Source organism: Tupaia chinensis, unplaced genomic scaffold, assembly GCF_000334495.1.
Source record: "Tupaia chinensis unplaced genomic scaffold, TupChi_1.0 Scaffold000213_1, whole genome shotgun sequence".
Lineage (NCBI taxonomy): Eukaryota > Metazoa > Chordata > Mammalia > Scandentia > Tupaiidae > Tupaia > Tupaia belangeri.
In genome coordinates, this window is record NW_006159688.1 from 1,145,938 (window position 1) to 1,159,413 (window position 13,476).

Below are 13,476 nucleotides of genomic sequence, written 5' to 3' on the forward strand. Positions count from 1 at the left end.
CCACAAAGCTAACTAGAACAGTAGCTAAAATACGATTTTTTCTCTTTTTTAGAAAGATTTTTTTCTTAAAGCCATTCGTTTTTTTAATCTATTTATTTGTTGTGATTTTCAAACTGCTGGGTCTGGGACTCGAACTGTGGTCAGCCATGTGGGAATCTAACACCTTAATCATCGTGTCAATCACTGGCCCTAAAACAAGATTTTCATGTATGAAACCAATTAGTGATTTTTCTCTATTGTTTTCACCCTATCCTTGTTCCTCGGATTTCCTATCATTAGAACAAAAATTGGGGGCAGAACTCTTATACACAGAATCATACACACACACACACACACACTATACTCCAACTTTTCTAGTTGTTCAATTTTAGTTAACAAGTCATCTTTGTTTAAAATTTTTAAAAAAATTTTCCAATTTTTTAATTATTATGTGTCAAAAGGATAAAACGTAGAAACTAGAGAAGCAAACAAGCAAAAAAACTCTCAAGCATTACTAATTCTATCATACACAGATAACTACCAAAACACTGGCATGGATGCCATTGTAATGTATATAATCTGTTTCATTCACTTGTATAATCTGTTCACTTCATGAACCTCTTTTCATGTAAACAAGTATTTACCTTCAACATGCATTTTAGTAACTTCTAAGTATCTCAGAATATGGATGCACCGGAGTTTGCCTGTCCATCACCCTACTGTTGAACATATAGATAGTTTCTATTTTTTCAATGTTACAAACATAGTACGTTATGAAAGAGCACTATTCACCAATCCTGAAGTTTCCTTCTGTGACAGTGACAGTCCTGGATTTTTTCTGGGACAGAGTGCTTTATCTGATGGGTGTGTTTGAGATGAGGACCTGGGCCTGTGCGGCTCACACCTTTTTCTCCCGGGAGCCCAACTGTGTTCCTAAGACCAGGTACTTGCTCTAAGATGCCAGGACAGGAGGCCTGTGACTAGAGGTTCCCTCTGTCCAATTCTGGAGTTCAGTGTTAGAAGTACTGGGTTGTCGGAAAAGTAATGCCATATTTTTTCTATGCAAAAATACATCATGATTTTTCTGACAGCTGGGACTTGAACCACTTGAACCACTTGATTGACCACGTGGGAATTCTAGTACCCTAACCACCATGCCACCTGCTGGCCCCTCCTAAAGCAAATTTTTAAAAAACTGAAATAAGCTTTGGAAATAGATATATTTATAAACTAAATTGATGTGACTTCCTGCCTCAAGGTACTTACAGGTCATTATTGTGTCTGGACATCTAAGTTCTGTTCTCTAACAATCACATTTTGATTCTTATATATCAAGGTGCCTTCTATATACATTTCAAAATTAGAATTGGGGGGGTCAAAGGTGAATCTATTTTAGGCTTTTTGATATGAATTTTTATATTCTTCTGTAGAAAATTTGTAGCAGTGTACCAGTAGAGATTTGAGTTATGATTGTCTTTGGAACTTCAAATTTTGCAAAAATATCTATATACCTACCTATAATATATCTACTATGTAAAATACATTATTTACATTCAATTATACTATATATTGGGACCAGGAGGTGGTGTGGTGGTTGAAGTGCTAGACTCCTACATGGCCGACCATCTTTGTCTCTCTCTGGTAAGTGCATGTGCCCTATAGCAAGCTTAAAAAAATAATAATAGTAAGTAAATAAATAGATAACAAAAAAAGAAGAAAATTTTGGGTGCCCAAAATCCTGAGAGGAGACAGGAGCAGAAGGGATTACATTGTGGCCATCCCCTCTGCAAAGGGATTTCGTACTTTCCCTCTTTCTGTGTCTCTCTGATGAGCCCACACACTCTATAGCAGAAAAACTAAAAAAAAAACCCAAACACCTATATATTAAATATAAATTATATCCTATTTAAATATATATGCAAATTATGTAAATATATATTTAACCTGATTATACAAAGAATAAATATTGGAAATGGAAGGGAAGAATTATACAACATCATTACCTAGTTTTAAATCATCTGGGAGTTTAGTATAAAATAATTTCGGCCATTTACATATATATGTATGTTTTATATATATAAATATGTATTATATATATATATGTGTGTGTGTGTGTGTGTGTGTGTGTGTGTGTGTATGTCCTTATGTTTACATTAGGTGCTTTGAAGGAAAGCACCTTAGGAAAAAACTAGGAGATTTAAAAAAAATGTATTATTTCATTTGTAGAAGTAGGGGGTGTGTTAAAATAAGGTTTTTTTTCAGTTGTTCAGTTATTATGTCTCAAAAGGATGAAACTTAGAAAATGGAGAAGCACACAACTACCTATTGCCTATCTAGATGATCAAGATGATCAGAATGATCTCCCCAGATATCGACTGAGGGCCCCCCCCCCAGCATTACATAATAAAGACAAACAGTGCAGTGCATTGAGAAGTTAGACTTTTTATTTTTATGGGCCACAAATGTTGAGACTCTAAGTAACTTTGTATCATTTATTGTATGGATGCATAGTGTTTCCCCCTGTTTTTACCAGGAATATAGTAGCATCATAGATACCTGCTTTTTTGCATAGATTTGAAATGTGAAAAACATTCCACTCATCCTTTGGGGTTGTTTGGTAGAAGCCGAGCCCAACTCCTCCTCAGTACTGTGTGAAATTGGCTGTTATGTGCTCATGGTTGAAGGGTATGTATTCAGCAACGCCTGGGAATGAGCAGAGAATACACAGGTGACCATGGGGCATGTAACTAGCCCACTTCCAAAGCATCAGCCCATTAATTTTGTTAAAGGAGTGAAATAAATCATCGTGGGCAGTTTGATTAGTATGGAAAGAAGAAACATGGAACTGGAATTTAGGAAGGTCTTGTTCGCAGTCTCCAGGTCTCCATTTTGTGGAGCTTTGTGATGGGCAAGCTTCTTTTTTTTTTTTTCTCGCTTATAAAATTTTGTTAATAATTTGTACTCTAAAGAGTTATTTTCAGGATTAGAAACAATGACTTCTGGGTGCCTAGTATGAATACTTGGCACATAATAATTGCTCAAGAAATGTTGGTTATTATCAAAATGGCTTATTTAGGTCAAAATTTTAACATTCAAGGAAGGACCTCATATCCAGTTTTGAAGATTTTGTAAGAAATAAGGAGAGACAATGAGTTGAGGATTTTTGCCAGACAGGAATGATAGATGATAACAGCATCCATTATCTTTCAGATAGTCAGACAACAGAAAGAATGACAATTCCAAGGCCAGATCACTTTGGATCTCAGAGGCCTTTCCCTTTATCAAGACCAAGAGAAGGAGGGGGCCAGCAGGTGGCATGGTGGTTAAGGAGCTGGACTCATATGGCCAGTTGTGGTTTGAGTGCTGGACCTGGTGGCTTGCTTGCTCACTTTCCCTTTTTTTTTCTCCTCTGGTCAAATTAAAAAAGAAATAATAATAACAAATAAAATGAAATAAATAAATAATTCTTTAAAAAAAAGAATAAGAGAAGGAGATATCTAAGCAAGATCTATGTGATGTCAAGAGCTTTATTGTAGGCTTTGTTGCAATTTCACAAATTCTGACTGGCCATATTTTGTGAACTATGTGATTGACTCTAAGAGAAACCTCTCCCATTGTAATATTGGCTAGTGAAGCATCTTCACGAAGCTTCAGTCTTGGCTCTGCTGTGACTTTATTTGGCTTTACATCTCTCTGCATGGCTAACTGGGTATCATCATCCTTACACAAAGCCGTGCACTGGGCTCTGTAAGTTGGAGGATATGGGATTTGTGTAAAAACTTCACTGAATGTTAAGATTTTGCTGCATTCCAAGTTTTATTCTTGCAACATTCTCCACACAGTCATGCACACTTGGACATTTCTCTTTTTGGAGACTTTTAAAACAATGACTACAGTGGAAAGAAAAAGGCAAAGAAGGAATTTTAAATGAACTTATGGTCCTTGAGTTTGGAAATCTGGGTTTAATTAGTCATTCTCACATGCTAGAGGCATGCCTTGTGTAAGACCAAGTTTCCTTCTCTGTTAAAAAGCATCACCAATACCAGCAAAGTGTACATATCACCTGTCTATCTATCTAATAACTGTATGCACATTAATAATATATATGCATATAAATACTTATATGTATGTATGTGCATATACGCACATACAGTTGACCCTTAAACAATTTGGGGATTAGCGGAGCTAACAGCCCTATCCCTGTGTAGTCAGAAATCTGCATATAACTTTGTAAAAGAAAGTTATTATTTATTTCTTCCATGAGTGAGAGAGAGACAGCATCCCCAACTACATCTTGATGCTGCAATCCACCACTGGTCTCAGCCGGCCTGGGATCATGGGCATGTGCTTGCATGGCATGCTCAGGAGGTCTGCTGCCATGAACCCAGAACCTTCCTGTGTGAGAAAGCCTCACAGAGTATCACATTTTAACCCCCGGGAACTTTAATAACCCCCTGTGTATAAATTTTGACTCCCTGAAAATGTAACTACTACTGTTGATGGAAGTCTTAACAATAATATAAATAGTTGATTAACATATATTTTGCATGTTATATATATTATATACTATATTCTTAACAACAAATTAAACTAGAAGAAAATGTTATTAAAATCATAAGGAAGAGAAAGTACATTTATAGTACTATAGTGTATTTAAATTGTCTGTTTATAGGGCAAATGGTCTACCTTGTCTTTGGGAAAAAAAAATCCATGTATAAATGGACCTTTGAAGTTCAAGGGTCAACTGTACATGTAATGATTGTATATACAATAACTATATATATATATATATATATATATATATAGTATACAATTACTATATATATATATATATAGTATATCTATATATACACAGAATATACAATTACTATACATATATATATACACACACATATACACTCACAGTTATCTATTAAATGAATGAGTGAATTAAGCAAAGGAATTAAGGAATGTAATCTTTAAATTATAAAAGAAATGCTCTTGTGTTTTGTTCTCTCACCTTTGTTCAAAGGTGTTTTGCCACTAAGAAACTGCCAGTATGTCTTGTGATTAACATTTTCTGCAATATTGTTGATAGAAGAGATGTAAAGTCCCCAAGATGTCATTGTGGCTTCAAATCTAAGAATAAAATGATAGATAATTAACGTCTCACTTTAGGTTAGGTAATAAGGGCATAAAATGAAGGGATAGAGACATTCTACATGCTTTGAAGATTAGAGAGAATCATGTCTAAAAGAGACAAATGTAAATGGCTAATGAATATGTAATTACTTCACTTGGCTTACATGAAATTAAAATGAATGGGTTTTTTAAACACTTATCATTAAGGAAATAAAAAAAAATGTAAATACCCAACAATAGGTGAATAATTAGATGAGGGATGGAAAAAATAGTCAAGATTGACTATTTTGAAGTTATGGAAATTGCATCATTTGGTGATATTTAATAACATATTCAAAATTTTTCATGCTTCATAGCAATATGAAGGCTAATTTCCTTAGTATTTCAGGCTTTTTACAGTGTCATCCAATTACTCTTTCAGACATCATTTACTTCATTCAGATTTGTATTCTCTCCTCTAGTCAAGCTGGCCTACGCACACACATGCCGCAGGCATATTTCTCAAGCAGCCAGGGTCAGGACTCAAATTGCAGTCGACCATGTGGGACTGACTCCCTTAACCACTAGGCTACAAGGTCAGCCCTAGCTGACCTCAAATTTCTTGCTAATTCTTATCTCAAATACTTTCTTCCAGCCATTTTTTTCTTTTCTAAAATTTATTACTATTATTACTATTATTTATACATTCAATCACTATACATCATTTAGATTATAAAGAGACTTTACCCAGCATGATACACACCTCAGTCCAGTTGGGAATACTATACACATCCTCAACAGATAATAAACCGTATCTGTGTTGCACAAATATCTTATCTCTCCATTGTTTTTCCCTAATTTTTCTTTCTGTCAATAGAATGACCCCTTCTACTTCTTCCTAAATACTATCTATTCTCTGTGATCCTAAGCCACAGAAACTCCTTTGGCCATTCTAATTCACAATGGACTCTTCTCTGCATCCCTGTTTTTAAAACTCCATCATATATTGACTTTTGTGGTTTAACTTTTCATGACAAACTTTCCTACTTACTAGATTGCAAGCTCCCTCGAGGAGCTAATAGAAAAAAAATTTGTTTAATTATTAGAAGGTAATAAAAGGTATGAAAATAAAGGAAGGAGAGAGAAAGAGACTGGAAATTGGGATGAGTCTGGAAGAAGAGCAAATGCCACTTGTAACACTCACTTGAACATGGGATTTTTGCGCTGTGCTTCTTCTAGGACAACAAGGAGCACTGATCCACTCTTCACACTGACATTAATGGTCACATTGAAGAGCAGCTCTATCCCCCTCAGCTGGTTATTTATGGTGTATGTGACAGTGATGTTGGATGCTGAGGTGGGAACAGGGCTGGGGAGGTTGGGGAGAGTTGGTTGCACCTCATGATCTGTGAAGAGCACAGGGGCCAAATTTGTTAGAGATGATGGAGTCTGCATTATAGATGTAAAAATCTGTGTTATTGGCAACACAACCCAGAGGACATTTCAAGAAAGAAGTAAGTTTCAGACAATTTAACAAATTCTTGGACAGCTAGTATAGAATCCTGGCAAGGCTCTATGGCTACCTCGTTAAAGTTGAGAAATCACTGGGAAGCAGCCTAAGGAATTAGGTGACTGTGATAATGTCTGTTATAATTGAGATCAGTCTTGGTTTTGGTCTCTGAGATTCTGCATCAACATAGACAAGGAACTTACTAATCTCTTTTTGTCTTATGAAGTCCAAGAAATGTAAATGACTACTATTTTCTATTAGTAGTTGATTAAAAAGAAGAATTGGGGCCAGCTCTGTAGCCTAGTAGTTAAGGAAACTGGATCGTATATGGCCGATGGTTTGAATTCTGGCCCTGGTGGCTTGAGAAATATGCTGGGTGCATTGCATGCATGCCCTGAATCTTGACAGAATGGAGAAGAAGGAATTGTGGTGTGATCCTTTCTCATTGGGGGTGCTTTCTCTCTCTGTATCTCATTGTCTTTCTCTGGTGAATGCATACACCCTCTAGCAATTAAAAAAAGAAAAAAAGAATTGGAGGAATCCATATCACACACTAGTTATCTCTGGGATGACAACTTTTTTTTGAGAAGAAACTTTCTTTTTTTTTTGGAGAGGTTTTTTTCTTATAGGGCACTTGCGCTCACCAGAAAGACACAGAGAAACAGAGAGACAGAAAGTGAGAAATCACCCCCCAGGGGGGCATAGCCATGCCACAATTGCTTCTCCTCCATTCTCCTCTCGGGATTTTGAGGACACACACATATGTGCCTGGTGTGAGTTTAAGCCACTGGGTCCGGGACTCAAATAGTTGACTACATGGGAGTCCAGCGACATAGCCATTACACCAACTGCTGGTCCTGAGAAGAAACATTTTATAGACAAAAGAATGTAACGTCCTCTGTTAAAATAAAAGTTCTGGAATTTTTGCTTTTTAAAAATTAAAATTAAAAAATTAGTTTTCAGGGACCAGCAGATAGCATAATGATTACTTCACTGGACTCCCATGTAGTCAACTGAAGCTTGAGTCCTGGACCCAGTGGCTTAAAACTCACACTGGGCATGTATGCATGCATGCCCAAAATTTTGAGAGGAGAATGGAGGAGAAGGGATTGAGGTGTGGCTATCCCTCCTGGGGGGCGATTTCTCTCTTTCTGTTTCCCTCTGTTTCTCTGGCAAGTGCATGCACCTTATAGTAAACATCTCTCTTAAAAAAAATATTTTTCAGGACCCCTCCCTCCACTTGTTTTTTTAGCTTTGTAACCAGCTATATTAACATAATTAGTGTACTTAAAACTCCAACTTAATTTGGAAACATTCCAGAGCTTGGACTTTCAGTAATTTTTTCTAATTCTTTAAAAGTTATCTTTTTCCATGAAACACAGCAATATCTAAAATCACTTATAGAATATCCTTACACTTTTGTTTCTTTAGTTTTATCACTTTCTGTAAGGCATTACTATGGTAATTGACCTTTTTATTATAATAATAATAATTTTTATGCATTTAATCACTGTACATCATTTAGCTTCTGTAGAGAATTTACCCAAGATGAAATACACCTCAGACCAGTCCAATTGAAAATACTGTGCACATCATCAACAGGTAATAAAACATTTTTGTGTCCCACAAATGTCTTACCTATTTTTCCTCCCTAATTACCTTCCCTACTTTCCCCCTCTCCCACCCTCCTTCCACTTTGTCTCCAGTGTCAACTATTTCCAATGCTTTTATGTCCTCCAGTCTTTCAGTCATTTTCATAGAATGCAAACAGTCAGTATACGTTAAGTGGAGACATACAATGTCTCTCTTTCATAGCCTGACTCTCTTCACTCAGAAACAAATCTTCCATATTCATCCACTTTCTATCAAATGCCAGGAGGACTCCCACTTTCTAAGTGCATATTTTCTCAGTGTCTGAATTTTAAATATCTTTGTATTATATTTATAATTTAGTAAAAAATAAAGATAATTTCTTTTCTTTAATTGTCAGAAAGAGAAGGGGCAGAGGGGCATTGGAAGGGAAAGCACCCCAATGCAGCATGGTCACACTGAAATCCCTTCTCGTCTGCCTCTCCATCTTGTTAGGATCTTGGGCATACACACACATGTCCCTAGAATATTTCTGAAGCCACCACAGTCAGGACTTGAACTGCAGTTGACCTTGTTGGATTGACTTCCTTAACCAAAAGCAGCATGCCAGGTTTCCACTCCATCCTTTGAGTGTTCTGTGGGCATTAAGCTTTCATATTTAGATCTTAAAGATTTGGCTTAAATGTTTACTCTGTCAACTCCTAAGCTTTCCAAAGAAAATCAATAATTGGTCACTTTTTTTTTTTTCAGTATACGTGGCTTCTGTTTATCTTTTGTTTTTGTTTGAGAGGTTTTTGCTATAGGATGCATGCGATCGCTAGAGAGGCAGAGGGAGACAGAGAGACATAAAGTGAGAAATCATCCTTCAGGGGTGATGTCCATGCTGCAGTCCCTTCTCCTCCATTCTCCTCTTGGGATTTTGGGCACACACACACACATACGGTTGTGTGTTTTAAGCTGCTGGGTCTGGGACTCATACCATGGTCAATTCTGTGGGAGTCCAGAGATGTAACCATTACACCCTCTGCTGGTCCCCTGTTTACCTTTAATACTTATTTATAGTTTTGTTTACATATTTGTCTCCTGACTTTGTAGAGAACAGATATGATAAGATACACATAATATCTGATGGCACCTTTGTCAAATGAGTGAATGAAGCTATATGTTATTTGGTTGTTGGAACTATGAACTTCCCCCCTCCCTTAGCATCCCACAGAACGCTTTGCCCATAGAAGACTCTCTATGGATATATGCCGAATAAAGTAGACATGAGATTGAACTCCAGGGCAGAATGCTGTGACTGTGTGCTGGCATACACTGTGGGGCTTGGGAGTCAGACATGGCCCTGCCCACCTTAGAATAATGGACGTAACAGGCCAGTATGCTACTTAACACTGACCCCCATATCATTCCTATGGCATGGGAGAGGCAAATGTTAAATGAGTTCTTACCAGGGATACAGATGACTTGGGGCACATCTAGGTATGTCTTGCCCTTCAGGGAAGGGAGGATTTGGGCGATGGACATGGGGTTGTGGAATTTCCCCTGCTTAATCTCATCCAGTATTGTATCCATAGTTTTCTGGCAGTTCCACTCCTTGTTAGGTTTCTCAGGTGTCACAGAGAGAGCCTGGGACAGGAAGAAAGAGAGAAAGCTTTATAAAGCTTTATACTTTATAAAGGATAGAGTGGATCACTAACTGTGTGATTGTCCAGTATCCTACACACAGTTTGAACTATGTCTTCTTCAGCGCTATGTCCCCACCACTTGGTGCAGTTCTGTCACCTAGTAGCCACAGGACAAATCTGTGCACAGTAATCAGATTCAGGGACTGTTATTAGAGTTACTACTAACTAGTCTTGGATGGAGAATGAGGGTGAGAGTTCACAAAGCAAACTCTAAAGGGAGCTTTAGTCCAGGACAGCTTGGCCATGGGAACAAAGGAGACCTCTTTTGATTTGCGTTGTCACGCACACCTCTGGAGGACTTCTCCCACACTTTGTGATTGTGTTGAGAGTGTCAGTCAGAGGCCCCACAGCCTGGCTACACAGGTAGGATCATGGCCCGGGTGAGGCTAATCTCAGTGCTTCATTACCTTGGAGCCAGTGATTGGTGGACACACACCCGAATCAGAGTACACCCCTCAGATACAGACCTTGAGAGAGAAGCTTTATTTTTCTCCCTCCCAGCGTTATTCAAGTAGGACCACGTGACTCAGCATTGAGCTGCTAATGATCATTTTCCTTAGCTCTTCTGAAGAAACTATTGTGGGGACCAGCAGTTAGCATATGTCGCTGGGCTCCCATGTAGTCGACCGCAGTTTGAGTCCTGGACCTGGTGGCTTAAACTCAGGCCGGGCGCGTGTGCATGCATGCCCAGGATTCCGAGAGGAGAATGGAGGAGAAGGGATTACGGTGTGGCCATCCCCCCCGGGGGGGGGGTGTGATTTTTTGCTGTCTGTCTCTCTGTCTTTGTGGTGATCTCCAGTGAGAACACATACTATATAGCAAAAATCTCTCTTTAAAAAATAAAAAAAAAAAAAAACCATTGTGAAAATTGTCAGAATCAAAATGGAGTAATTTGTGTCAACTTGTGTTCAATCTTGATGAAACTGAGGTGGGGAAGGTGGGGAAAGCCACAGAAGAGACAGTTCCCATGCCTGTATGCCTAACAACAACTGTCACAAGGGCTCGACTGAAACCACAAGCTTGCACAAGGACCACTGCAGCCTTACACAAAGGCTATTCTGCAAAGCCATCTGCTCAGAAATCGCCTGTCCAACTTAGGACTGAAGCCTGTCCAACCTTGGACTGATGCCACCTTTGTTGTTGTTCCTGGTAGCCAAGGATAGTTGCCCCAAACAATTTATCCTTTCTCATGTTTCATTTAATAATTCTTATCTTCTCTTACTCCCCAGAATAGGATTGTAGGTTACTATGGCAAGTTTATTCCTCATTGTAATGCCCACTGCCAAATAAATTTCATTTTTCTTTTTGAGAGTTTTTCTCTGTTGCTTAGAGTTGAAGCCACATAGCAGAGAATGAGGGAAACGAAGCTGAGAGATGAAGAGTGGTCCTTGATGTTGTGATTGGAGCCCTTTTTTTCCTGGTTATTTGTGAAACCAGCTAGGTCAGCTCCAGACCTCCCAGTTTATGTAAAATAGAAAGTTCCTATTTTATTTCTTGAACAAAAATGATTGAGTTTCTGTTACTTGCAAAATGAGCTTCAATTAATACACCAAGAAATACACTATACTTTCTGAGGTTTATATCTCATGGGTGAAATAGACATCAATTCCTGCCTACCTTTGGGGGAAGTCATTTGAGGCTGAATGTGAACGCATTTTGTATCAATAAAGTGTGATATGGAGCTGTCGTTTCCGCCTCCCTTCCTTTAGAGTTGGGCTGACTGTGGCCACCAGAGCATGCTAATGTGCTGACATGGCTGATGACTGACTCACCTGCAGCTTGGGATGCGAGATGGGAGAAGAGAGAGGGGTCAGAAAAGGCTCTCTCAGCAAGAGGCTGTACCTGGACAGTTGTGAAAGGTAAGATCATTCTCTTAACCTTGGTAACCATGAACCATGGCTTAGCCAAAAGCCACTTTAAAATATAGTTTGGGAGGCCAGCGGAAGGTGCGGTAGTTATGGTGTTGGACTCCCACATGGTTAGGTGTGGTTCAGTTCCTGGATCTGGTGGGATGCTTTCTTACTCTCCCTCTCTCTTTCTCTCTTCAATGAATTAAAAAAGTAATAATAATAATAATAAATAAATAAAATTAAATAAATATTTCTTTGAAGAAAGTAGTTTGGTTTTAGGTGCATTAGGTAGGCATTCCTCAGCAACATATCTTGTCCACTTGCTGTATTCAACTCCCAAATACCACTAAGCGAGATGTATTCCCTTGGGGTAAACCATTCCTAATGAGAGAGGAGTAGGACATTGAGCTAGTAGAAGTCGTTAATAATGGAATGAAGAAGTTTATCAAATCCTTTTTCTTTTTACTTTCTTTTTTTTTTTTGAGAGATTTTCACTGTAGGGCGCGTGCGCTTGCCAGACAGACAGAGAGAGACAGAGAGACAGAAAGCGAGAAATCACCCCCCAGGGGGGATGGTCACGCCGCAATCCCTTCTCCTCCATTCTCCTCTCGGGATCTTGGGCACGCACGCACACGCGCCCGGTGTGAGTTTTAAGCCACCGGGTCCGGGACGTGAACCGTGGTCGACTACATGGGAGTCCAGCGACATAGCCATTACGCTAACTGCTGGTTCCCTCAAATCCTTTTTCAAGGTAAGTTCCTATCAGATGGACATTGAAAGCAGTGAAATATTGATGCAAGAAAGAAGAAAAGTTCTGGAACAGAAGTGCTTTGTATGTGCTTTTGGGAAGCAGTGGGGGTGTCCAGGTCATTTGAAGGGCACAGATATCCTGGAAGAGGATGAACAAAGACTGAAAGAAGGTTCAGTAGCACCACTGTTCTGCTGGGAGAGCCCATGAACAACTATTAAACATTGTGCCTGAAACTTTTTTTTTTTAAGAGAGATTTTTGCTATAGGACATGTGTGCTCCCCAGAGACAGAGACAGAAAGTGAGACATCATCACCTGGGAGGAAGGCCACAATACAATCCCTTCTCCTCCATTCTCCTTTTGGGATTTTGGGTACACATGCACATATATCTGGTATGTTTTAAGCCACCAGATCTGGGACTTGAGCCATGGTCAGCTACATGGGAGTACAGTTATGTAACCATTATGCCATCTGCTGGTCCTGTGCCTGAGACTCCCCCCCACCCCCAATTTTATATCATTTCATTTATTATCCTCATTATTATTTGTTTTTAATTTGATGAGAGAGAGAGAAAGAGAAAGCAAACACCAGGTCCAGGACTTGAACTGTGGTTGGCCATGTGGGACCCCTTTATTATGACCCTATTGGCCCCTTTATTTCACCCCTTTAATGTGTAAAATTACCAATACTATTCTCAGCACCTCAACCACCACATCATCTGCCGGCTTTTTTTGTTTGTTTGTTTTTTCGTGCCTGAGACTTTGAGCACACCACATTGCATTTAACCTCGTTGCAACTTCGTTACAGTGGGGAAAACGAAATTTAGATAATTCAATATTTGTCTGACATGGTGGCAGATCTGGGATTCAAACTCAAGCTGTTATAGCTCCAGAGCTCTTTGCTCATCTACACCAGATCATTTTAGATGAAAAAAATACTATATACTTGATGACTGATGATTTCAAGTTTCAAAATGCCTGGGTAAACACCAGCTATGGAAGTAAGGAGG

General features: G+C 38.8%; 1 protein-coding gene across 1 annotated transcript in view; it reads right to left on the bottom strand.

The window, feature by feature from the left end:
- Positions 1-2,401: 2,401 nt before the first annotated feature.
- CBLIF (cobalamin binding intrinsic factor) overlaps positions 2,402-13,476 on the bottom strand; it is a 19,958-nt gene continuing 8,883 nt past the window's right edge. Inside the window, exons 6-9 of the mRNA XM_006147411.2 lie at positions 9,631-9,808; positions 6,284-6,485; positions 4,979-5,097; positions 2,402-2,682 (exon numbers count right to left, since the gene is read on the bottom strand). Of these exons, the coding sequence (XP_006147473.1) occupies positions 2,621-2,682; positions 4,979-5,097; positions 6,284-6,485; positions 9,631-9,808 (561 nt within the window). The 3' untranslated portion in view covers positions 2,402-2,620. The remainder of the gene's footprint in view (positions 2,683-4,978; positions 5,098-6,283; positions 6,486-9,630; positions 9,809-13,476) is intronic.